Genomic DNA, 27,292 nt, shown 5'->3' with positions numbered 1-27,292 from the left:
CCAGGCTAGGGTTCCAGTGGCAGGACTTGGACACCAACCCAGTCACAAAATCTGACCCACAACCTGATCTGCCTGCAAGATGTGTTGGGGCAATGGTGAATCAGAGCACATGGGTATCTTTATGATCAAAGGTATGATGGGTAGCCAAATGGGGTGGCATGATGTAAAGTGAGCATTCAGGAGCTGGAGTAGGGAGATTTCAATAATGTTGAGGCCAGCCTTGGCTACCTCATGACTATCAGGCTAGTCAGAACTATTACAAAACCTGATCTCATAACACACACACACACAGACACACACACACACACACACACACACACACACACACACACACACACACACACACACACACACAGGGAGAGAGGCAGACAGTGAGACAGACAGACACAGACACAGAGGAGAAAGATGGCTTAGCACCAGCATTCATCGGTCTTTACTTCTTGAGTATGGTTGCAGTGTATTCAGCTGTCTCAAATGCCTTCTCCATCCTAGTGGACTTCCCTGTAACTGTAAACCAAAGTAAACCCCTCATTAAGAATTTGTCAGGCACTTTTTGGTAGTAACAAGGAAAGTAATTACTACATATAGTAACAAATGAACTCTGAAATGTGTGTGGTTATGGTAGGCAATAATTCACCTGCAACTTAATGATTAATTTATATCGTCACACCATGTAGCACTGTTGGATCACAGTCAGTGATGATGATTTTTGCTGTTGGGTATATCTATCTTTCTCATTGACAAAGTATAAATGTACAGAGAACATAGATCACACATCTACAGTGCAAAGCATTTTCACATTGAGATTATTTTGATGAGGACCTAGTCTCTCATCAAAGTTAGTTATTCTTTGACTCTATCTCCCTACATGAGTTTTACTGCTCTACAAATGTGTTTATATAAAATTATCGTGTGTACTGTTTTGTGTCTGCTTTCTCTCCTCGGTATAATTTTTGTGAGATTTCACTTACACTGTTTTGGTAATAGCTGGTTCATTTTAAATATTGAATAATACTTAGTATGTGAATGTTGATTTACATAACAAGTCATTCCTAGTTCATTTAGAGACTTGTAGAGAACCAGTTGAAGAACACCTGTAACAGTGCTAGTCCAATCAAGAATTTCCCCTGAGTCTGGAAGCTTGCTTTTTCTTTCTTAGCAGTCTTGTGTGAAGAACAGATACCCTCTTAACTCCTTCATTCTTCCACTCTTCCCTTTCTGTTTTTTTTTTTTATTTTTTGCTTCTAGGGGTTGAACAAAGGGAGTCATATATAATAAGGTAAGTATACACTTTTACCCTGTCTCAGAAGTTCATAATTTTAATATAGTTTCATTAATGAGGTTTTCTTTTTTTCCTCTGTAGTGTTCATGTGTTTTGTCCTACTTAAAAATCTTTGCCTGGACCATAGCCATTTGTGTGATCTAGATGACACCATGGTTATCTTCATTAGCTTCACTGTTTTACATCTCATGTTTAGAACTATAGTCTACCTAGAATTTATTTCCCTCAGATGAAAAGTAAGGCATCTCTCTGAGTATATAATTTAACTAGCATCATCTGCTAACAGCACCACTACTCTACAGTGTCACCTTACTTTTTAAAGAACACTTTTTATTGGTATACTGTTTTTAATTTAATCTTTCCCTCTTTTTTTGATGGTGAAAATCAAGTACCAGGCCTTGTGCTTGCTCACAAATGCTCCATTTTCAACTTGTACTTCCTACTGCTTGTTACAAGTTTAAATATAACAACACTAGGCAAATTCAGTAAAAGCTGAGGAAAAGATCCATTTCCATCACATATATATATATATATATATATATATATATATATATATATATATATATATATAATTTATTTATACAGATATTTGAATCCTATAATGAAAGATTTCTCTGACTTTTTTTTCTGGTAGTGTAAATTTGTTTTTAAGGTACATTTAAAAAGTTCTTAAACCAAAACCATTACAAGATTTGATTTTGGATTTCTGCCATGGTATTAAGAAAACAGCTTAAATTGCTTCTTGTTTTACTTTTATCTTTTTGAATAATTGTCAGGGAGTGAAAGGGAAATGCTTGAGGTCAAATGTCCTTCCCAAGGTCAAATATATTTTTGCTGGAAAGAAATCTGGACTTCTATAAAAAGAAAATAAAAACCCAGACTTACCATGTGGGAATGAGTCAGAAAAACACTTAAGGTTTCTGCATTATTGATATAAATTCTTTAAAAAGTTTTCACTTTCAAGGTGCAAGGAAATTGTTCCCTCTGTGTTGATGCCAGGCTACCTGCTGAACAGTGATGGAATCACTGGATTTGGAGCCGTGACTGTCTCCTTTTTCATGCTCTCCCACTAAATTGATTCGCAACTCTTCATTTTCTTTTTATATAAATAATTGCTTTAGATCAGCAATTTATAGAGGTTTTGAGGGGGTCCCTGCAGCTGTTATACAGGGGAAGCAAACCTCAAGAAGATAATTAAAGCCTGGTTGGTGCAGATTGACTTCATCAACTAGGATCAGACTTTGGGGAGTCTAATACTTGGTCATTCATTGTCAGCATATTTAAAACACAGAACAATATGAGAAAATATTTCCAGGCAACAAGTGGTCTAATCAGTCCAATTCCATGTGTACAATAAAACTTAAGGTGTGACTACATAGAAACCCTTTTACAAAGTACATGTGACCATAAGGGTGGGTTGTACAGCTAAAAGGCCTAGAATTTAGTGTGGTCTCTGACCAATAGCAGCCATTAAGTACTTGTGATATCTCCCCTAAGAATGGTTAATAGTCTAGAGGGGGAAGAGTCTGGGATAATCATTTTGGGGAATTTGGGTGAGGTCTGCTTATACAGCAAAAGGTGGGTGATGTCTGCCTCCATAGATAGAAAAAAGGCCACCAGATGGAATTCAGATATTTGATTTGTATCTCCTCCACTCAGGAGACAACATTCCTGGTCCTCTTGGTGTTTCTTTGTGAGTATAAGGACCTCTGTTTCCCCAACATCTCTTCCCTTCTAATTTTTAAAGAAAAAATAATGGCTATAATAGAGGGCAAGGTTGAGTTCATCACCTCTATAGCTAGTATAATTGATACAAGCAAGCATGAAAGGATTATAAAAGTAGCTAACAGAGGACTGAGGAAAGGGGAAAGCTGGGAAAGCCATCCTTAATTCACCCGTCTCTCAATTAATTTCAGCTAAGACTGCACACGAAACAAAACTGTGAACAATATCAAAGCATAACAGTTTCATGGACAAAGAACTTGCTGGAAGGTCTTAGTTTTTACTACATTCTGTAGACAGTTTGATGTAATAGATTTTCAAGCTGTACCAAAAATATTTTTAGGTGAAAACTTCAAAATAATCCAATTTTTATTGATTATCCTTTCGGTTAAATTCTTTTTAACCATCAAGGGGATTTAAGTAACATGCAATTATGCTTGCATTTTTTTTACACTTTATCAGTCCAATTTAAGACTTTATTACTTTTTAAAGATTCCCATCAGCCTCTAACACCTTGTAAAGGTGGGTTTGTAGACATTGGCTAGTATGGAGGCCAAATAACATTGATTTGTTGCAGTATCTAGAATGTCTCTAAAGGGATAGTTTTCTACATAGAAGGTCAGCAATGAATGTCTGTCCTCTGAAAATGGTTTTTTCCACAAAGCTAAGAAATTTAATTCCATTGTACTAGATGCTATTGTTCCTCTTGAATGACTGGATATTGTTCTTGAACCTGATTTATTTTTTGTTGTCTGGGTTGATTTTGCATTTTGTTCTGTGGCTGGGAGTTGTCCCTTTGGGAAGTTAAAGGCTTACCATCCTTATCAAATTTGGATCTAAATTCTTTAGTCCAGTGTTTTTCCTTTTTTACATCATCAGCAAAGATGAAGGGCTGGATTATTAGAAATTTTATATTCATTGTTCCAATGCCCTCAGTTCCCACATTCAAAGCAAGGTCTGAAGCATCTATCTAATTCTAATTATTTTTTTTAATAAATAAAAACACAGGAGTCAGATGTTGGGGATAAGAACCTGAATAATCAGAGAAGCAGAAAAGTGGAGAAGCAAACAGTGATCTCCTCTTTTTCTCCATCCTTGATCCAATAGGGTACAAATTCTTTCTAAAGCCCTCCCTACTACTTCATCTGTCTCTCTATATGTCCTCAGTCCTCTAAAACCTCTACAGTTAATTTTGGTCAGCTAGTAGCTAGCTCTGCCCTCTGATTCAAAGTAAACTTCATCAACAGTCTCAGGAGTGTCAGAACGCAATCAAAATATTCCATAATATTTTCTTCTTTTTGTTTAAGCAAAACAAAGGAGGGTTTTAACTCTAACACAGTGAAGCTATGTATAATAAGAACAATTATCAGGTAAGAATTACATCCACAATGTCCAGTCCATTTGCATTTGGCAATTTCAGAGAAAATACTCCATTATCATATCCTATCTTGGTGAGTCCAAAGTTTTGTACCTAATTCACTTTCTATCATAACTTGTGTTGCCAATCCAAAACTATCTCTTTAGATCTCACAACACTTTCTTAGTTAAACAATTGAAGCTTTCATGTCTCTCCATCTTATACACTTTATACCTGTTCGGTGAGTTTCTTTTCTGAATTTGGTAACAAGGAAAAACTGTAACTATAATGATCTATTCTTCAACACCATCACAGACCTGAGAAGTATATACTATTACCTGAGTAAACAGGAAGTGCAGAGCAAGCAACTTCCAAAATAGAAATAACAGAAGTGGCTGGCTGCCTGGACAGTTAACCATGGTTCCTCTACAATGTTGGGGCATCCATCTTTGGCCTACAGGCCTAGAAGACTTTTCTGTGAAGCAGAAATTTTGAATGACTGTCCTATCTTGTCATGTTAAAGTTTGGTGGTTGCTTTCTTTTGTGTATACTCTTCCAATTTGGCTAGCAAAATGTCAGCAGTCAAGGCAAGAGAAGTTTCTTGCCCAGTGGCTAAAGTTTCCACAAATGAAAGCAAACTCCTTATGGACGTTCTTGGATGCCCAACCATCTTTTTTTGACTTAGATTGATGCCGCAAGGAGCAGATGTGTCTCACTCTTATGATAAGCCTTATATTATTAAAACATCTTAAATACCATATCCTGTAGATCTTTGAAGTGTTTGAAGACAAAATTTCTATCTAAAATATATCTGTTTGACCTTGAAAACATACCTAACATAGCCACAAATTTGTTAGATGATTAACTACTAAACCTGTATTTCTTAATTATCCTAAATAGTTTGTAATAATAACTTTCAAGGACTAGAAATTCACATTATATTTTTATTGTTAAATGAACTGCTTAGGTACAATACCTTAAAGAAAAGTAGAAATTATATATATATATATAACAAAAATAACCTTAAATTTGTATCAATATACAAAAATACCTTAAAACAAGAGTAGAAACATATATACAATATAACAAAAATAACCTTGTTTGTCTCAATATACAAAAATCTATACCAATGTAAAATACTTAAGACTAGTAGTTGCTTTTTTCAGTTTAAAACACATCAATAATATACCCTTCTATCTTATCATTTCTGTGTCCCCCTTTTTCTTTTCAGAATGAGAGCCCTGAACATAGCCTCCCTTGCTTAGTTTCCTCCATTACCAATACCAGTAACAATTTGCAACCAATCTCCCTAAATGATGACAAACATCCAAAACCCACTGAATGACCAAAAACCACCCACCCCACCTCTTGGGAATGTGGGCATTGTGCCCTTAAAATTACTTCCTGTTGCCTAGGGGTGATGGCATCTTTTGGGGACCCTGAGAAAGTTGAGAGAGTGGTCAAGTCCTGGGAGAACTAGCTATATCATTTGTTGTCCAGTCTCTGTGTAATGGGAAAGTACATGACTTAACCAAAGTTCTGGCTGGAGTAGTCTATGAGGCTGTACCATCTTAGTTAACCAACTTGAAATTGTCCAAAGCAGTTTGTAGTCCAAAGCTGATCTTCCAGTGGTGTTTGTCAGTTTACTAGCAGCCTTGAGAGGAGAGCCTGGGGGGCCGGAGGGAAAGCAAACCCCAGCAGTGACTCTGGGGGCTGCAAAGTTGGCAGCAAGCAGCTGCCTTGGGATCTTGGGCCCCTGCATTGGATATCAGGTGAAGAATTTATCTAATTTTTTTTAATCAATAAAAACTCAGGAGTCAGATATTGGGGTAAGAACCTGAATGATCAGAGAAGTAGTGGAGAAGCAACCCATGACCTCTTCTCTCTATCCTTCCTTGATCCAAAAGGGCTGAGCCTTTCTAAACCCCTCCCTACTACTTCCTGTGTCTCTCTATATGTCCTCAGTCCTCCAAAACCTCTATGGTTAATTTTGGTCAGCTAACAGCTAGCTCCACCCTCTGATTTGTTGTAAACTTTATTGTCAGTCTCTGGAGTCTCAGAGTGCAATCAGAATATCCCACAACAAAGGTCCTTTTTGAAACACGTTTTAAAATGACTGCTGCAGTGACCTCTGCAACATGAGAGGTGTTGCCCAAATCCTGAGTAGCTTTTACCTATTTGAAAAAGTCGTCATGTTTATGGGCTATGGTATGGCAGCTCCACACTCTTTGGTGATTCCATCAAATGTGAGCTTCAGGATATCTTCCCATGAGTTACTTTCTAGTGTACTGCTTCTTAATGCATGCAAGAAACTCAGGCCAAAGCTCAGTCACCTTATGTTTTAGAGTGATCAGAGGACTGGCAGTTCTCCAGGCTCACAGTGCACAAAGGCATGCTTGGTCAAAGTACTGAGCAGAACTATTCATTTCTACTAGAAAGTCGTTACGTTCTCCTGCTCCCTGAAACATGCCTGAATTAATAGGGGCATTCTTGCTATGGCTTATCCCCGACTCTTCATCACATCATATTTTGCTTTCCACATCAAGTACTGTCCTGGGGCTAAGGAAACGTTTCATATTTGCTTGTAGTCTCAAGGAGTGGCAATAGCTCTGCTTACATTTCCCCACACCATGTCAGGAAATGGCGCATGCGTGCCATTGTCTGCAACAGATTTCCTGAAATTCTTTAACAACTCCAAAGTAAATGGCAATGTTGTCATACATTTGGGTCTTGAGGATTGGGAATCACAGGCATTGTAAAGGCTGACATGACAGGGGACTTAGTCCAGTCATTTTCTGTTCATTATTCTTCTCGTGTTTCATAAGGAGTCTCTGGAAGTGAGGCAGCATAGACTGGATTTTTTTTTTAAAATCAGATTGATGGGACTGAATATTCGTTATACATGGATATAAATTGTGGGTGTTTGAAAGAGGAGACAACATATCTAACCTAGTCTCCTTAAATGTGGGAGCAGTAGATGCCTGCTAAGGCCTATCTGAAGGATCATCCTCTTTATGGTCCTTCTGGAGTGGATCTAAGCAGTACATTACTCATGTCCAGATCGCAAAATAATTGATAAGATTTTGTCCCCTTCCTCAGAGGCTGCTTTTACACCGGCTCCTACATATTTCCAATTTTCAACATCTATGGTTCTTTGTTTAGAGAACCAGAGATTAAATTTTCTAGTTACTTATACAAAGTTACAGAGCTGTTTCTCTGAATATTTTTGTCCTTTAGATCTTAACAAACATTACTAATTGTATACAATTCTTTGTCTCAGAAGACTGAGAAGAGCCCATATTTAGTTCCCCTCTCTCACGCTAAGGTCGAGACCCCTTTTCAGTGAGAGGACTGAGTTTCCCTAGCCCCCGATTTCTATTTAAAGACAACTTTTCTTACCTTCTCCAAGGTTCCTGTGCCCCATATTTTTGGCACAAGTTGACGGGGTTCCTGCAAGTGTCCGACAGGGAAGCAAACCACACAAAGAAGAGATGAGAATGAAAGCCCGGTGCAGACTGAATTCGTCAACCTCGATTACCAGGTGGTTCATTGTCAACATTTTAAAAACACAGTACAATTTGGGAAAAGGTTTCCAGGCAACAATCAGTCCCATCAGTCCAATTCCAGGTGTACAATAACGCTTAAAGTGTGACTACATAGAGACTCTTTTAAGTGTGACCATGAAGGCGGGTTGTAAAGCTAAAAGGCCTAGAATCTAGTGTGGTCTCTGACTGATAGTATAAAGGCCAGCAGGCCATAAAGTACTTGTGACATCTCTCCTAAGGATGGGTAATGGTCTAGGGAGGTAGAGTCTGGAATAATCATCTTGGGGAGTTTGGGTGAGGTCTGCTTATATAGCAAAAGGTGGATGATGTCTGTCTCCACAGAGAGCAAAAAGGCCACCAGATCATTAACAAAATCCACTCTCAGCGTTCTGGTTGGAATGCAGGTGTTGCATTTTGTCTCCTCCATTGAGGAGACACTCCTGCATGATTAACATTTCTGATTCTCCAAGTGCTTCTCTGTGAGTACAAGGACCTCTGTGCCCCCAACAAGTTTTGGGGGTAAGTAACTATGACATCTATGTTTCACAGTTCAGTCTGCTCCTATATGCACACTTGGGCCACCATCTCACTTCTGTTTATTCAGTTCATTTCTGTCTTTACCTTCTACCATAGGAATCTTTCCCTACAGCAGGAAAATAAAATGCCATTGTGGAGTAATAAGACTTCCTTCTTATTGAGAGAATTTCCAGATTATTATAGCAATATAATAATGAGCTAATCTAATCTATTCTCTGTTGTGACAACATTGAGCAGAGAATGTAGGAAATCCTATACTTACAGCCATTTTAGTCTAAATATCTATCACCAAAACATCTCAGTTACTATGGAGCTTCCATGAGAAACAGAAATTTTGATTCTCCCTGTAGTTCAGAGAAGAGGTGTGGCTGCACTTATGTGTTCTCAGATGATTCTTCCTTATGACCAAAGCCATGTTCACTTGTCATTTCTTAAAGATTTAAGATGAATTTGTGACTATAAAGCAACTCATATATTTGCAACTAATGCCAACTACATTTCTATGAATCTAATTGGCATTATTTAAGAGGCACCGTCATTGTAAACACCACAAAGAAATCAGCAACAAATGCTCCAACTAAACCATGGAAACCCATCCACTGTAAGATACATAATATAAAAAACAATTAAAACACAGTTTTCTTGAACTCTATGAAATATAGTAGTCATCCCTCAAAAGAAAAAAAAGTACACTGTTCAAGTGTCTCACTTGGCTTTGTGTTCTTCTGTGTTATTTGGGTGGAAATCATGGATTGGCAATGAGCAGTTACCTTAGGAGGACATGCCTGAATACTAGGGGCAACATCTTGGAACCTACAGGATTGTAGTTCTAGGATCTTGACTTTTAAAGGTTCTCAGTTTCCCTAGAGTGTACACAACCATGGTTGAACTACATAGCCTATATTATGTAAGCCAATTCAACAGATCCCATTTGAAACGTATGTGTTCATTCTAACTCTTCAGTTACTGCAGGGAACTTGAGTAAAATAGCAGACACACTGTTATTTGAAAGGAATGAGGTTATTTCACTACCACAATACCCCAATTATGTATGGATGTTGACCCTGTCAGAGGCTGTCTGCCTACTGAAAAAGGTGGCAGTAGCCTATTACAGAAAATTTTATGGGGGATAAGATGAGATTTAAGAGAGCAGACAAACCCACAGATAAACTAAATCCAGAGATCCATTCACTGAAGTCCACATTCTCACTTTACTTTCCAACTTCCTTACAGTCGAGTATAGTTTTGGGGGGCAAGGAATAGGGCATCAGGAATGGATATACAGGCCAGATGTGGTGAGCCATGCCTCTAATTCTAGCAATTAAGAGGCAGAGTCAGGAGGATTGATTTGAGTTCCAGACAAGCCTGGTTGCAAAGTCATTTGCTTATAAATAGCTATCTAAAGGCTTGATGGAGATTATCCCTTCCAAAACAAAATTTTTGAAGAGTTAATAATCTTCCTGTGACCTACAGCACACCATTCTGCTGGCTTTAACTATAGTGTGTGTGTGTGTGTGTGTGTGTGTGTGTGTGTGTGTGTGTGTGTGTGTGTTCCTGTGCATAGAAATCAGAAAACAACCTGAGGTGTCACTGCCTGTTTTTCACAGTTTTGTAGCAAAGGACTCTTGTTTGTTGCTATGTACACCAAGTTAATTGGCTGACAGGTTTCTGGGATTCTCCTGTCTCCATCCTGAACTTATCCCAGAAATGCTGGGATTGCCAATGTATGCTATCATGTTTGGCTTTACATGCGTTCAGGGATTGGAACCCAGGTCCTCACACTTGCATGGAAAGTGCTTTGCTTCCTAAGCTTAGGTCTTCAGGCACCCATGCACTTTCACACTGAAACTGTCTGATCACTAGTTAAGATCATAGGGGTACCTATCCTGTACTAAATGTGTTCATTTAATCAGGTGAATTGTTGCCAAAACTAATTTTTGTTTTTCCCAAGCAGGAGGTTCCAGGACATTTCCAGGAGTCATAGAACTTTGCTAATATACAAACCCCCTATTGTAAAGGCAATAAATTTAATTTGGGAGTCTTATCATGGTTCTGAATCATTTGATGTGTACAGATTAAACCATACCTTGTAGTGGGGCAATAATGAAAACAAGCGACCAAAAATTACTTTGAATATGTCTACCCCTTCAATAACTATCTTTCTCATGTTATATGAGGCTTGGGAACTGGAATGCTATATAATTTAAATGACAACTTTACTCCTTGCTCTCAACCAATTTCCTGTATACAGGTCATAAGCAAATATCCTGCAAGCCTATAATTCACCTCTAATTTTTAGTTATTCTTCTATGTGTTATTATTATTTTGATACACATTTATGTTGAAGCCCTGGGACTCCTGGAATGCTAGATTTCAATGGTAGCCCCAACAAGGCTTGGCTACTGGGACCTCCAACAAAGATTTTCTTTCAGAGATTTGATGATTTCTGGCTGAAAGGAAGTACTGTCTGAGATTTGATATTCATGGAAGGGAACCTACACTGTGGTCACTATTTTCCTTAGTGTTCTTATCATTGATTTCCCTGTTCTTTCCTCCCCAGTAAATATCCTCAGTTGGGGTTCTTTTGACAGTTGTGCCCCCAGGCATCAAAAATGATAATATTCTACCTATAGTTGCACATTTGGAATTTTGACTATAGATAGTCCACACAGTTATATCATCACAGACCATAGATCCCGACATAACATTTTTTTGTAGCTAGAGTTTTCCTGCCTTGCCCACAGTCAGGACAAATCCTTGTCACCCGCCAGTCCCACAGCCGCTCAGACCCAACCAAGTAAACACAGAGACTTATATTGCTTACAAACTGTATGGCCGTGGCAGGATTCTTGCTAACTGTTCTTTTATCTTAAATTAATCCATTTCCATAAATCTATACCTTGCCACGTGGCTGGTGGCTTACCGGCGTCTTCACATGCTGCTGGTCATGGCGGCAGCTGGCAGTGTCTCTGCCTCAGCCTTCTGCTTCCTAGTATTCTCCTCTCTCCTTGTCCCACCTACTTCCTGCCTGGCCACTGGCCAATCAGTGTTTTATTTATTGACCAATCAGAGCAACAGATTTGACATATAGACCATCCCACAGCATTTTTTCAGTGTTTTCTCCCTCCCTTCCTCCTCCCCTCCCTCCCTCCCTCCCTCCCTCCCTCCCTCCCTCCCTCCCTCCCATCCTCCCTCCCTCCTCCCTCTCTCTCTGTGTCTCTCTGTTTCTGTCTCTCTGTCTCTTTGTCTCTCTCTGTCTCTGTCTCTCTGTCTCTGTCTCTCTGTCTCTCTGTCTCTCTCTCTCCCTCTCTGTTCCCACCCTCCTCTCTCATTGTAGAGCATGAAAGCATAGCACTGAAAGGCTGTCTTTAAGAGGTTGGGTATAAAGGTTGACAGTTGTAATCTCAGCCCTCAGAAAGCTGAGGCAGGAGAATCACTATGAGATGCTTTCCCTGAAAGATTTTGGAGTCTGGATTTTTTGAGGAAAAGGACTTAGAGTAGGTGTACAGGCAGGCAAAATCAGGCTGGCATCGCATATACATCTACCCCTTTTAGAGTTAGGTACACCCTAAAAGGTTAGTTGGTGAGTTATACATGAGGTAACCAAAGAGATAGCTATTTCACAGCTGTGTCTCCAGGTCAGTGGTTCTCAATCTATGGGTCACAACCCCTTTGGGTTGCATATCAGATATTTGCATTGTAATTCTTAGTGGCAGCAAAATTACAGTTATGAAGTAGCAACAAAATATGGTTGGGGGCCACTACAACATGAAGAACTGGATTAAAGGGTTGCAGTATTTAGAAGGATGAGAACTACAGTCCTAGGCTGTAAAGGTGTCTTTTTGTAGTTAGATGTCCTTAAAGGCACAAGCAGATTAATTAGAAATTAATGCTACCCTGGGCACTGGTGGTACATACCTTTAATTCTATTCCCAGTACTCGGGAGACAGAGGCAGGAGGATCTCTGAGTTTAAGGCTAGCTTTGTCTATAGAGTGAATTCCAAGATGGCTAGGGCTACACAGAAAAGTCCTGTCTTGAATAACTAAAAAAATTCATAAGTTAATGTTCTGGGACTCTTTCCCAGTGGCAATACATGCAGACCAATGAATATTCTGATAGGGAAGAAAGGAAATCCACAAATCTATCTTTGTCCTGAAGGAACTGCACTATTGTGGGACAATGAAGTTCACTCACAGTCACTCCCAGTGGGTTGTCTCCCAGATAGTCCCAGACCTTATAAAGTCGAAAGTCAATATTAATCGTCTCACAGGTTGTTTAGCTAGATCAATATAAAATGACCCACCACTATAAAATACATGAATTTTACATCTGTACTATTTTGCTCTTGTTTTTAATATTATTTATTAAAATGAAACTTATTCCAATAATCTATTAAAAAAAGAATATAAACCTTTTATATACGTTGCATTTTACCAGCTAGAAATTCATTTCAGGTGGATTGAGAAAAGGCAGCAAAATTCTAACCTCCAATCTGATGCTGTCCTAGCATGCTCTCTCTCATAGATGCTAAGAGGTAGCCAACTGGGAGCAATCCACTTAGAGGATGAGGTAGTCTGCTATGTTGATTGAATCCTGATACACGAAGATTTCTTCATGCAGGTTCCTCTCAGGTTCCTGAGAACCACCACTTGGGCTAAGTAAGCATCATGACTTTTTTTGAAGTGTTTCATTCCCATCAAAAAAAAAATTTCTATGGTTCACCATAAATAGCTTAATTTAAAACATTCTGAAGGAAACTTTGCTTTTCATGCGTGCAAAAAAGAGTGGGGACAAAGGAAATATTGCTGGTAACAACAATTAGGAACAATGTAGATTTATTAAATGCTTTCTTGGTACCAAATATAAGAAAAAAAAAACCATACTTCTCTCTACTACTTTAAAGTTCTGTTTCTGTAAACTGAACTGACAAGTGACAGATTCACAGAAGAAAACTGGGGAAATTGAGTTACTTCCCTGCTCTGGTCCAGTCCAGATTTTTGGTCTAACAATGTTAGAGGTACTTAAGATTTTTACCAAGAAGTTGGGGTAGTTCCCTATGAAGCCAATCACAAGGTTTTAATTGTAACATTGAACTAAGGAAAATCTAGCATCATGATTGTCTATATTTAATAAAAGAGAGAAATGTGTTTACACTGTCTCTGATCAAGGAATAGTCGCTGAGCTTTCACAGACTTTTTCCAAGGCATGAAGAGATCTCATGAAAGAAATAGAGGGATGTTGCTCTACGCCATCTTGTTTCATTTTTTTTGGTATTCTACAGTAAGTCTTTCATGTGTTCCCCTTCTTAGAGCTGAAAGCTAGTTCACATATTTTTCATAGTAGCTGAAATTATTATCAAATTGATAAATTAATAGGGTATGGGCTTTGGAAACTGATGTAGTTTTGTCAATTTCATGCTTGACTTAGGGAAAAAATGAAGTTACTAGGAAAGCCACATGTCTGAAAAGTGAACCCATAGTGGAACACATCGAAAGCTGAGTAGACTGAGATGGGTAATTGTCTGTCAGGCTTTCAACAAAAGTGGAAAATAGGGAATTTTTATTTAAAAAGAATTTTCTTCCCTAAAGGATGGGAGAACTGAATATAGCGGGGAAATAAAGTATCTTGGTTTGTGATTTTGGGAGAATCTGTCTACTTTGTGATGTCATCTCTTCTAGGACCTTGGAATTTGCTGTGAATTCCAAAGTGTGAGGTCACTTGTAGGTATGGTCTTCCCATTGCCCTGTTCTAGTAGTGCTGGAGTAGATTAGGTTAGCTATGGTTTACATAAATTAAGAAGAGTTTCTTTTGTTATGTAGGAGATACAGATGGTGGGCAGGTGTTTATAAGGTTCTTTCCAGCAAGGTAACAGTGCATGCTTTTTTTTTTTTTCATAATCTTTTTGATATTCACTTGTCTCTTGGTTGAAAGTGATTAAAGAATTATCATTCAACGAAGGCTATATTTTTTCCACTATTATATGTGCTAGGTCTACCAGTAAAAAGTTATTATATATAAGTCATACACACACACACACACACACACACACACACACACACACACACACACACTCACACACTAACTTCATAAGTCACAGCATCAAATTATCCACCCAAGTTCCTGCAAAGTCCTCTTAATCCAGGAATGAAAAGTTTGCAGATAGTGTCAATATAGCTAAAAGCTAGCACAGAAGTATTATGCCTCATAACTAAAGTCAATAGTTTTATAGGGGCTAAGGTAATAATTTCAGTTTTTAAGTCTAATTTCTTGAGTTTCTTAAACCTAAAATTTCTATTTTCTTTCCTACTTGTCCTGATTATTCACATTGTTATAAGATATAAAATTAATATGAATACCGCAGATTTTTTTGGTGCAAGAGGTTTATCCATGGTAAAAATGAGTCCTTTAAACAAATTCAATCCATAAAAAATACCAAAGTGATGAATGCTCTCAGTTGCTAAAATTATTTCACTGTAATAATGTCAGCATGGTTATCTGAATGTGTATTTAGTCCATCCACTAAACATGTAGACAATGAATAGAGTGGGAATTACCCAGGACGGAAGGCACATTTATAAAATCAAGTGGAGTGTCTTCAGGGCAGTCTGAGACTTGGGGGATTCCCTCAGGTGTGGTGGTAACCTCTAGAAATGTAGTTATGTTACAATTAGTGGGTGTTGTAAGGATTTGGTCAGAATATGAATGTTAGGGCAGAATCAATTACCTCTCATACCTTAGCCCAACATGATTTGAAGCACATAGCAATTACATGTCCATTTGTAATTGGAATATCAGAAGAGCTCAAAAATCCACAGGTTTCCCGATATGATTACTAGACTCCAAAGTCACATACCAGATAGAGCAAATGGGTGAATTTCCTCTCCAGCAAGTGTGCATGCCCCAGTGACAGCGTTGCTTTAATTGTTCTTCCTCTACAGGCAGAGCTCTGGGAGGCTGATGTAGCAACAACCTCTTGCCTTTGGCTGACTCTAATGTCTCCACAATGTCTGCTGCAGTCTGTGGAGTAAGTCTTCTATCTCAGACAATGGCAACCCATTCTGCTAGGATCAAAGCAAAAGAAACAAGCCTTATGTTGTGTCTGAAGTTCTGTGTCTGGGGAGCATGATGAATTGAACTGATAAATATGTAAAGAGGAGCAAAGTTAAAACATTATTTAGTGTTTTTCTCATGTACATGGAAACCTTCATGAAGCTCCAAAGAAATGCCTGTGACCAAGGTCCTAGCAGGCCTTTTAAGCAAACAATAATTATGAGGAAACAAATGAGACCAGTGAAAACTTCTAGAGGAAGTAACGTGTGGGGACATGACCAGGAGACGTCCAGAGATTAGTTGACAGTAAGGGCTCTGCTGAAGTTCGTCAGTACCGATTTTAACATCCACTCCCCGTCTCCAATTATGAAATGTGGCCTTAGAATAGGGAGTTTACCTTCTACAGGATGGACGTTTTGCTCTGGGGTGTACCAGAGAGTTTTCTCTCATGTGCTTTTGCTTATTATTCTTTAGTTCGTTGTATTTTAGGATAGTGTATTCTGAACTCTTGTATAGGTATTAGGCTGAATGTTTTATGTACATTATTTTATTGACATAATGAACCTATGAATAGTTATTTTATATAATTTATTTTTATTTTTGAATTATGTGTATGCACGTCTTTTGGATCTATATACAAATATGAGTGTGGGTGCCTATGTAGACTGAAAGGAGGGTATTGAATCCCCTGGAGTTCAAGTTATAGGCCACTGTGATCTATCTTATGTAATAGCTGGACACTGAATTTGAGTCCTCTGGGGGAGTAGCACATACTTTTAACTACTAAACATCCCACCAGTCCCAGATGAATAGTTATTGCTGTATTTTATAATTAATTAAGGAAGTAAGCATAAAGAGTAGTGAAATTTAATAATTTTGGTAAGCTAACACTGAGACTGAACCACCCTGTATGTCTGGTGGTCCTATCTAAAATGTTTGTTTGGTCCAGTAGATTCAGATATTTACACTATGGAATTCTTTGAATAATGGTTTTTCTTTTGGTTGTTGAAAAGATTAAATTATAGAAAACAAGTAACTTGCCTTTGGTCACTTAATAAGAAAATGACTTCTAGGGTTCAAATTCAAATGTATCATGTTTCAAATTTTTGTGTATCAGAGTAATCTGTTTGATTCTACAGTATAAATATGTATTTTATACTTTTACTCAGCACACACAAATGAATACCTCAGCACACATACAAATGTGTACCTAATTGTGACATTATAAAACATAAATTTTGGACTTCATCTTTAGCTCCCACTTAACAGCTTCCTTCTGGCTCTAAGTCATAGGCGTTCTAATTGTCCTTGGGCTCTGTCTTGAACTGGTAGTAAGTCCTCTGACTTCCCTTTACCTAAGTAGAAATCACAAGGCTATCTTCTTTTGATAAGTGTCCTGTTCCACACTACATAAGGTAGAAGTTTCTACAAGAGGCCAACCAGAATGACAATCCTTTCCTACCCCCCCCCCAAAGCCAGTTTATAAGCATTTGATCATTTCTATTTTGTATAATCTCATTTGGACATAGTTACCAGTGCTTGCATCCTGACTATTCAATGAAATCTCTATAAAAACATAAAAAAAAACCCCTAGAGTTTGGGGGACTTCCAGACTGCAGATCAAGAGTCCTGGATGGAAAGAACGTGAAGCTCTTTCCTGCTTCTCCCAATCTGACCATTTGTACCTCTTCATCTATCTTTTGTAGCATCTGTTATGACAAACACTTTAACCTGTTTGCTTGATTTCTGGTTGCTTTAAAAGTTAAACACAAGGAGAGGGCTGTAAGAAGTCTCCTGCCTCAGGGGGCAGGAGGAGGGAGGACAGGGGAACCTGTGGCTGATATGTAAAATTAAAGTAATTATAAAATTAAAAAAAAGAAGTCTCCTGCATAGCCGGTTGATCAAAATTGCCTGTATCTTGTGACTGTCATCTGAAGTGGAGGAGGCCACCTGGTGACTGAGATGCCAGCCTGTGGGCTCTATCTCTAGGTAGCTGGTGTCACATTACATTAGATGAGAAGACACTCATTTAGTGTTCCCTTCGGAGTTCATTGCTTTCTTCCTAGAGAGAGATCTCCATGTCTCTAAAGGTCACAGAGCAAGAGTGGGAGACCAACCAGAAGTCTTGTATCTCTTGCATGTGGTGCAAGGGCAGAGGAAAAGCCAGAAGCCTTGTTTTCCCAACACAGAATGACTAATAAAAAGCATCCATATAATAGTACCATTATTGTTTGCCCTGCTACTCTGGTGCTTCCTACTCTAGCCCATTTCATCCTAACTTGTTCCACCTTAATCTACTTCAGTTATTATTATTATTATTGAACTACCCATTACAACTGTTAGACTGAATTTGTGGCAGGTATGTCCCTGACAAGGTGTGACAAAGTGCTATGAGTAGTCTGTCACTTTCTTGGGTCATCATGATTGCAGTTAGCTCAATTTTACCTACAATGAATGGGATGCGGAAGTGACATCTAGGTTGTGGTTTGAAGTATTCTTTCTAGTTAGATTTGTCCAAAAATGCTCGCATTATGGAGAGCCTGACTAAAACTTCCTGCAAAAGGGAAAATTCACTGTCCTGTTTTTCTGTTGACAAAATACTGATGATCACTTTTGAGGTTAAAACAGTAACATAGCAATCTCTTGAGTACTATGAAGGGGTGATTTAATTGTAAATACAGATGTTCCACCCTTATTTTGTGGTGATGTCTTCCACAAATATCTGATACTTCAGAGTGCATTAATTTTTTTTTTTTAAATTTTCCCAACTAACATATCTAGATTATTCCACCTGGAGATGTGAGAACCTAAATCAATGATATGTGTGTCAGGGGGCAACTGTATGGGTTTTCCTAAATTTCTACAAATTGAAATAAATTCTGCTAAAGAAGTTTCTCCTCGCTCTTTCATCCTTGTCTCCTTCTTTCCTATCGTTCTCTTCATCTTTCTATTATAATAACTCTCCATGTGGAAAAAAATAGTAGTTTCTGCTCTTTCATTTTTTTTAAATTGACTCTCAGTCTTTGAAGGAGACTTTGGTTATTTGTATTATCCCCAAACACCTCTGCATTTCCTAAATCAAGACTCCTGGTAGGTATTTCTTTGGCATTATTGGGCTAGTAATACATGATCTCCAATTTTTATAGATTTTTAATTAAAAGATTACATGACTTCCCCCCTTCACTTTTCTCCTTCCAGTCTCTCCCAAATACTCTAACCCGACTACTACCATGTCTCCCGTCATTCTCAATTTGGTAGCCTCTTTTTCTTTGATTATTATGCTGTACACATAAATACAACTTCCTGGGTCCATTTTTGTTGTTTGGGTGTATATGTTTTTATGGCTGACTTCAAGAGATTTCCTCAGTCTAAGTGTATGCATTGATTATTATGATTTCCAAAGTTAAAAATAATTCCTTTCATATCTGAAAAGTTTTTTAATTCTGTGAAAGGTTATTTTTAAAATTTAGTAGATCATTACACAGTGGTTTTTTTTTGTTAAGAATTTAAGCAAGAATTTATGTTTATTCAACTGGTTTTTGCTAAAGCATTGCTAGATACAATATTTTATATACATAATGAAAGAGAAAATAGTTACAGTCAGTTCTGTGTCAGATCAGGGGTGATTTTAGAAGATTAATGTTGACTGTTACAGATTTTGTATCATACAGAAGAGAAAAAAAATCTTATTGCTTTAAACACGATAGTAGACCTTCTATCCTTTGAAACTGAGTTAAGTTCTCTGCATAAAACTTTGAGGAATTGGTAAAGCTCTCATCTCTGCTACAGTGAACAGTGAATTCCATATTTGTCTTTTTTTCAGTTCTGGATGATTGAACTTGCTGTAAAACATTCCTGAAACGTGACACAAGACGAACAATCTTCAATAGAAAGCAGCCACCCTACTGTCTTCTCTCAGGGTGACCACATGTAACTCTCTTCCTCATCATTTGCATCAAATACTGGACAAACCTAAGTGTGCAACAAGAAATAAGTGTTTACACAGTAACTGCTCTCTCCAATGGGAGGGTTGAGGTTTAAGCACCTCTATTGGGGGAGCTTTGTTGAGTCTGGGGGAACATTCCAGTCAGTGTTAATAATCTTCCTTCTGATTCCATGCTCCTTGACTGTGGTGGATTATAGGGCGGCACCAATTTTGCCAAATGAGACTTTCCTTTGGATCTGGAATGTCCCAACTGAAGCTTGTATTGGAGCATTTAATCACTCAATAGATTTAAGCCTCTTCCCTTTAATCGGAAGTCCCCGAAAAACTGCCACAGGGCAGGCTGTCACAATATTTTATGCTAACCGACTTGGAAAGTATCCATATATAGATAAGAAACAAGCAGAAGTGTTTGGAGGAATACCTCAGGCAGGAAATTTGCAAGAGCATTTGGACAAAGTTAAGACTGACATTGAGCATTATATTCCAGTAGACCAATTGGGCTTAGCTATCATTGACTGGGAAGAATGGAGGCCTACCTGGGCACGAAACTGGACACCCAAGGATATTTATAGGAATAAGTCTATTCAGTTGGTAAAGACCCAAGATCCAGGTATGAACACTGCACAAGCCACCAAGAAAGCCAAAGAGGAATTTGAAAAGGCAGCAAGAAAGTTCATGGAAGAGACATTAAAACTGGGTAAAAGACTTAAGCCTCGATACTTATGGGGGTTTTATCTTTTTCCTGATTGTTATAATAATAATTATTTAGAGCCAGGCTATGATGGAAAATGTCCTAGTATAGAAATAGACAGAAATAATGATCTTGGCTGGATATGGAAAGAAAGCACTGCCCTTTACCCATCGATCTATCTGAGGAGTGAATTGAAATTATCTCCAAATGCAAAACTCTACAGTCGCTACCGTATATTGGAGGGCATCAGGACTTCTAAAGTACGTGGGGAAAACAATCCACTTCCCGTCTTTCTGTATACACGCATTGTTTTTACTAACCAAGTCTGGGAATTCCTTTCTATTGTGAGTAAATCAAAGTATTACAGTTTTGTGCTACTGTGCAGGAAATAGTGTCACATGAATGTAATGTTATTCAAAGTGTAATTCAATTTTATGCATCATTTAGGAACATACACATCAGTAGTTCTATGCTCTTCAAAGGAGACAAAACTACTACATTTTTAGTGTTTAATTTAATATGATCTGTTAGCAGCCATGAAAGAACTGCAAAATGTAGACAATATTTTCTTTCTTTCTTTCTTTCTTTCTTTCTTTCTTTCTTTCTTTCTTTCTTTCTTTCTTTCTTTCTCCTCCTCCTCCTCCTCCTCCTCCTCCTCCTTCTCTTCTTTTTCTTCCTCTCCTCCTCCTCCTCCTCCTCCTCCTCCTCCTCCTCCTCCTCCTCCTTCTTCTTCCAGGGATCTGGGTCTTTTGCTAGCAGAAGTCATTAAAATAATGATAAATTCTTATATAGTAAAGAAATGCCTGATGAGAAGCTTTAAGGACCGTAGAAGTATTTAAAGTGTTATTGTTAGGTCAGCATGCTTAGTTTGGTGACATTGTCCTGTGTAAATGCTTCCAATGATTACTCCCTGCTAACTCTTTGCATCACCTTTGTCAGAATGACCTTGTGAATACAATTGGTGAAGCAGTTGCACTGGGGACCAGTGGAATTGTAATATGGGATTCTACGTATATAGCACAACGTGCACAGGTAAGGTATCGGTAGGAAAGAGAAAATAATTCTATCCTTAATGCTTGTCAAGACTTTGTGTTAAGAAAATAGCATTATGCTTGGCAATAAGTAAATACCTGGTATTTGCCAAATCCAGATATGCTGTATTTTTTTTTGTTGTTGTTATGAAGTAGAAAATGTTGAACCTGTCTTCCAGTGAGGAATCAGATGTTCGATGAGATTTACTGAAGTTCTCTAGGCTCCATAGTTTGTAAGTATCAAAACCAGGACTACTATTTCAGTTTTCTGGCATGGTGTTTAATGTCAGACAACAGGTCTCTATAATTTATTTGCCCGTATCAAGTCCTGTCCTCACTTTTACTAGTCTCTTGTATAAAAGAGTTTTGTGCATATATGTTGTGCATCTGTGTATGTGTGTCAATGTATGTGAGTTTAACATGGCTAAGCAGAGGCTGAAGGTGTGTGTGTGTGTGTGTGTGTGTGTGTGTGTGTGTGTGTGTGTGTATACAAATGATGAATACATCATGGAGATTCTCAGAGAAGCTCATTGCCCAGGAGTCCTGTCCTGCTCTTGTAGAGACCAGATGTTGTATTCTCAGGCTAAGACAGGCTTTTGAGTAGCATAACATTTGTCTTTTAGAGAACATCCATATATCATGGAAAAGCACTGAAACAGCTTCATTTGCTAGATTCTCTCAAGTCTTACTTTTCAAAAACCCATCTCATATAATATTATTGTCTTTAGTTTGATCATCAATAGAATGTAAGTAACAGAAAATGCAAGTCAGGAAATGGGATCTATGTCTTGGTAAAATCTTTTGAGTTGAAGAAAATTATCTTAAAATCATAACCTTCTGAGGTATATTCCAAATTGTTGCTATTGTTATTGGTAAAATTATTAAGGCCACTCTATGTAGTTAAAAGGGAGGTTTATTTGGTAACTTACTAGTGAGAGGATTGGTTACAGGGTTTGGGAAAGGTGTAGCACAGTCTGGCGGTGTTCTCTGGAGAACTCTGCTCAGTCTACCTCCAGTGTCCAGGGTCCAGGAACCAAAAGAGCTGGTGCATCTGGATCTAGGGTCTTCAGGGTCCTCTCTCGGCCCTGCCTTGTAGGTGTGACAGTTACCGAAGCCTCAATGGGGGTTGGAACTTCCAGATCAAAGGTGGAATGGCTACCAACTACATGTTGTTCTTCCAAAATTATAAATACCTTTGTGAAGGATATTAATTTGGTGGTGGGTCTGTTTATGATCTCTGTATACTACCTCCTTTAAAAATAAAAGAATTGAGAATTCCTTCCTCTGAGGAAGAATCAATTAGGCATCCACAGTGAGTAGGTTGGGAGGGCCACTCTTCAGCTGTTAACATTTGTTTTTAATGTCACTTTGATCTCAGCTGTCCATTGTTTTACCATTCCCTGCAAAGATCTACCATACGATTTATTCAAGGGTAGGCTTCAACTTCGATGTCACTATTTTCCATTTTGGGTACTGTTTTAGTATTGTCTCCTATAGACTCTCCATATTTCAGTGACCTTCCCCAGTTTATGATGAGCTTTACTTCCGTCATCACATTCCTTTGTCTTGTGTCTGCTCAGGATTCTCATGAATCACTTTTCATGTTTCCTCAGATTCCCTGAGAAAATGATGATACCAAGTATCAAGTGTGTGTGTGTGTGTGTGTGTGTGTGTGTGTGTGTGTGTGTGTCTGTCTGTGTCTGTGTCTGTGTCTGTGTGTCTGTGTATGTAGACACAGAGGCAATATTGAGTCTTCTTCTGTTGCTCTCCACCTTATCTTTTAAGGGAGGTCTCTCACTTAACCTAGAGTTTAGCAGTTCAGCTCTATTGACTGGCCAGAAAGCCTAAAATGTTGACTTGTCTCTGTCTTTCTAGTGCTGGGCATATAATCAAATGACATTCTACTTGGCTTTTGGAAGTTAGTTATGAAAATAAATTCCAGGTCCTTATACTTTCACATGAAGCATCTTCTTAGTTTCCCTACCAGCCAGTTCATGGCCTTTCCCCGAGTTGTTAAAATTGATTCACAAAAAGTGTCAAGTAAGCTATTTCCTTCTACTCTACTTTATTTGATCCAGTGGTGTGATGAAGCCAGTTTGACCAGTCCTACTTTAAAACGCTTTTTTAATATTTGGGATCCTCATGAGCCAGTTATTAAACATGGTCATTAATAAAAATCGAAGGATAAATAAATTTCATCAAGTACAAAAATAACTAATGCTTAGAATACATCAGCTATTTTGTTTCATGTGCACCCCAGTACCTGAGATTGTGTATATCTGTTGTGTCTGCATTGGGGGAACATTCTAGAATGGCTGTTATTCATACTCTTATACTGTGAAATAGTAGCTTGCTCAGTTCTCAACTCTGCATTCAGTGTTATTGATGGGCAACTTGAAGTTGGCCGGTGTGGGTTTAATTATACAGTATCTCTTAGGTTTCTAATTTAAATCTTTCCACAGAGAAGATGAAAGATGATTCTCAAATCATTCTCATTCTTGTAATCTTCCTTTTGTCTAATCCTTTTCTCTGCAAACAACTTCAATATTCCTTAAAATTGGTATAATTTTTAATGTATCATTAGTACTGGGAATGTAATATTAAGGAATATTGACATAATCCATAAACACTTAGAATATAATAGTGTTCAGGAAAAACTACATAAAAATTAAAATATAGACACTTTATAAGCAACTAACACAGAGATATGAGTCTACAAAAAAGTATCTTGGATGGTTACTTTCTAATTAAAGTACAACCAGAATGATAAGAAACAAAATCACATTTAAAATCTAAATATACAACATTCTACATCAATGGAATATCAGAAGAGCTTCATATGAACCTGCTAAGTTCGTTGCTCTTAGTTTGGTTTCTATTGCAACAAAACACTCTGATCAAAATAACTTAATAGGCGAAAGCATATATTTGGCTTATACGTCCTGATCATAGTCCATTGATGAGGGATTACAGGGCAGAAACTCAAGGCAGGAACTTGGAAGTTGGAACTGAAACAGAGCCATAGCGGAAGGTTGCCTGGCAGCTGGCTTTCCAGGCTCAATTTTACCTACTTCCCTTGTTGGCCCTTTGAACATGTTTCTAATCATAATTACAGTCTCCTCCATTGTAAACTCATTCAGTCACAGGCTTTGGGGACAGAAGGGCACATATCTTTGCCAGGCCATTATTGAACCAAAAATAGAGTCTCACCACAAGGAAAACAGCAAATAGACTCGAGTCAGAGGTGCCAAGGTCCTTTGCTTTTCCTGCTAATTTGCTACCACAGTTGGCTCATCCAGTAGAACTGTTGATGATGACAGATCTTGATCAACAATGCTTTTTAATGGCCAGTGACCAAGTGTTAGAGCACAATAATGTTAAAATGGACTACTTCTGCTCTTTCTCTCTCTGTCTACACAGTTTGTTAAAGAACTGTCATTGTGTACACCTTAAACTGTATATCACTTAGCTAAAACATACACAGTTGAACATAGTTTATTATTTTGAGACATCAATTTTGAATCTGTTTAATTATGTTGAAATCATTTGGCAAATGTGACTTTTATTAAAATTATTTATGATTTATTGAGGGTTAACTGAAGAAATGGTAGGTTCCATAAACATCTTATCATTCATTTGTCTTCACAATAAGCCTATGAGGCAGACTGCAACATCATCCCTAATTTTCAAGTGATCAAACTGAATCATAATCAAATTAACCAACTTTCCTTATGTGATCCCAATAGCAAACTCAGATGTACAAATCTGAGCTATCTTAGCTTGGCAGACATGGTTATTAACGAAGGTGATACTACTATTAGGCAAGTTAACCTCAAAGCTCATAGTCTAACGGTTGTAAAATTCCATACTTTTGATTAATCCATGAATCACTGGGAAAGATGAAGTCTAGGATAGGTTAAGCCTCAACTAAACAATTCTTCAGCGGCATGAAATGTCCTACAAACTTTACAAATGTCAAAATACAGTTGGAATAACCTTGCTTGTTGGGTGAAAAAGAATATTTCCTATCATTATTCAGTCTGATGCCTCCTTATTCTTTAAGGGTTACTATAGTACATCTGTTCACGTAGGAACTTGTACCTTGCTACACTGACTGCCTTATTATTTTACAGACAGGTTGTCCAACCCTCCATAAATACATGAGGACTACCCTGAATCCGTACATAATCAACGCCACCCTAGCAGCCAAAATGTGCAGCCAAACACTTTGCAGTCATCGAGGCATCTGCACAAGAAAAGATGTGAATTCAGATCACTATATTCAGTTGAATCCAAAGAACTTAGAAATTAAACTTTTGAAAAATGGGAGTTTTGAAGTAGTTGGCAACCCCACGGTTGGAGACCTGAAGTACTTTTCTGAGCACTTTAAATGCAACTGTTTTACCAACATGGATTGTAAAGAAAGATCTGACATTGAAAACGTGGAAAATGTTAAAGTGTGCACTGCCAACGGTATTTGTATAGATACCCGTGTAGAACCAGACCAAGCGTTCTGTCTCCTACCTAGAAAAAGCTTTCTCTTTTTCATAGCCATCAATCACATACTCTATCATCTGCTCTAGGGGCCCTTGAATTTCCTAGGGAAATTAGTTATATCTGCTATATTATATTATATTATATTATATTATATTATATTATATTATATTATATTATATTATATTATATTATATTATATTAGTTATATCTTAGTTATATCTGCTCCCAATATTTTTTTTGTTATAGTCTTGTGCTAACTCAAATGCAAAAACTCAAAAAAACTCAAAAAAACTCAAATGCAAAAACTCAAAAAACTCAAAAAAAATTGTGCTAACTCAAAATGCAAAAATTTTTTTTTGTTATAGTCTTGTGCTAACTCAAATGCAAAATGGGATTCTATTTTACAAAAGTAATTCTATTTTAATATTGAGATTATATTTTGATATTTAAAGGCAAAATGTCTATTCTTCTAGGAAAGACTGGTAGCAAACAAGGCAGCCATACTTGGATATTAGTTTTTGTCTCAGGAGAATGAAGAATGAATAAAATCAAATTACTGTAAATGAGTGCCTTTATTAGTAGTTTGTCATAGTTTAAAAAACGATCAAGGAAGTATTAAAAACTCCTTATGTAAAAAAGTATGCTAAAGTATTCTGAAGTGTGCTAGTCAGCCCAATTACAGAACTGTGAATTTTGTAACTTTTTAAATAAAGTTTGTATATCTTTATTTTATAGTAAGATAAACTTTACAAATGACAATCTTACATATGTTTACATGTTTTCAGAAACCACTTTTATACTGTAAGCTAATTATTTTTCCATTCCTAATTGTCAAATTTAATTTGTGTTTCCCAAATGACCATTTTCATTTAATCACTCACATGATTATTCATTTGTTTCATAACACATTTATTGACTATTCATTTCTCTTGAGCTTGCTATTCAGTATTGCCAAAGGTGACTTTGTTGTTTGAAGGTGAAAGAAATGGAGCGGGAGTGGATCTGGGGGAGGAGGGGATGCTGGGAGGAGTGGAGGGCAAGGAAACTGTGGTTAGGATGCATTGTATGAGAGAAAAATCTATTTTCAATAAAAAAAAAAAAGAAAATGACAACAAAGTGTGTTTTAAATGCTCCAATAAGTTTAGCATGGTCTGGCATGCAGATAAAAGTTTGAGGACATTAGAGATTTCTGAGAGAGATGAAGTGAAAGTTATTTATTTACTTACGTTTAATTTTATTGTTCAATTAAATTAAAATATAATTACATAATTTTCTCCCTTCTCTTTTCTACCTCAGACCCTACCAATGCCCTCCTTGCTTCCTCTTCAATTCAAGGCCTCTCTTTATTTAATTGCTATTGTAAACAGATAGATAAGCAAATTCAAGCTTTTTATTTAGATTTATCTATATTTTACTTGTATGTATATAACTTTAGTACTGACCAGTTGGTGGTGAATAACCAATCAGGAGGCTCCTCCCTGGGAAAGACAATTTCTCCACTCTCAGCGTTCCTTAGCTGCCTGTCGTTCTTTGTCTAAGGTTTGGGTTTTTTAGATGTGACAGTGTTACTTTCTCTTTCAGCTTTCAATACTCTTTCTTTGTTCTTCATATTTAATGTTTTAGTTGTAATATG

The 27,292-nt window shown here is 37.5% G+C and overlaps 1 protein-coding gene across 2 annotated transcripts; it reads left to right on the top strand.

Moving 5' to 3' along the window:
- The first annotated feature begins 1,067 nt into the window (after positions 1 to 1,067).
- Positions 1,068 to 25,762, top strand: LOC102921183 (hyaluronidase PH-20-like). 2 transcript variants are annotated; one of them, XM_076566135.1, is made up of 4 exons: positions 1,068 to 1,279; positions 19,318 to 20,475; positions 21,071 to 21,163; positions 25,296 to 25,762. In XM_076566135.1, exons 2-4 carry the CDS (start codon positions 19,516 to 19,518, stop codon positions 25,743 to 25,745), a joined length of 1,503 nt encoding a protein of 500 aa, XP_076422250.1. In that variant the 5' UTR covers positions 1,068 to 1,279; positions 19,318 to 19,515; the 3' UTR covers positions 25,746 to 25,762. The 2 variants fall into 2 exon arrangements, with proteins under 2 accessions (XP_076422250.1, XP_042128777.2); XM_042272843.2 differs by lacking the exon at positions 1,068 to 1,279 and adding an exon at positions 13,565 to 14,309.
- The last annotated feature ends 1,530 nt before the right edge of the window (positions 25,763 to 27,292 follow it).

The sequence above is a fragment of the Peromyscus maniculatus genome, chromosome 3, assembly GCF_049852395.1.
Source record: "Peromyscus maniculatus bairdii isolate BWxNUB_F1_BW_parent chromosome 3, HU_Pman_BW_mat_3.1, whole genome shotgun sequence".
In the NCBI taxonomy this organism is placed as follows: domain Eukaryota; kingdom Metazoa; phylum Chordata; class Mammalia; order Rodentia; family Cricetidae; genus Peromyscus; species Peromyscus maniculatus.
The sequence above is the reverse complement of the archived record's forward strand: the minus strand, read 5'-3'. Positions and strand labels throughout refer to the sequence as shown.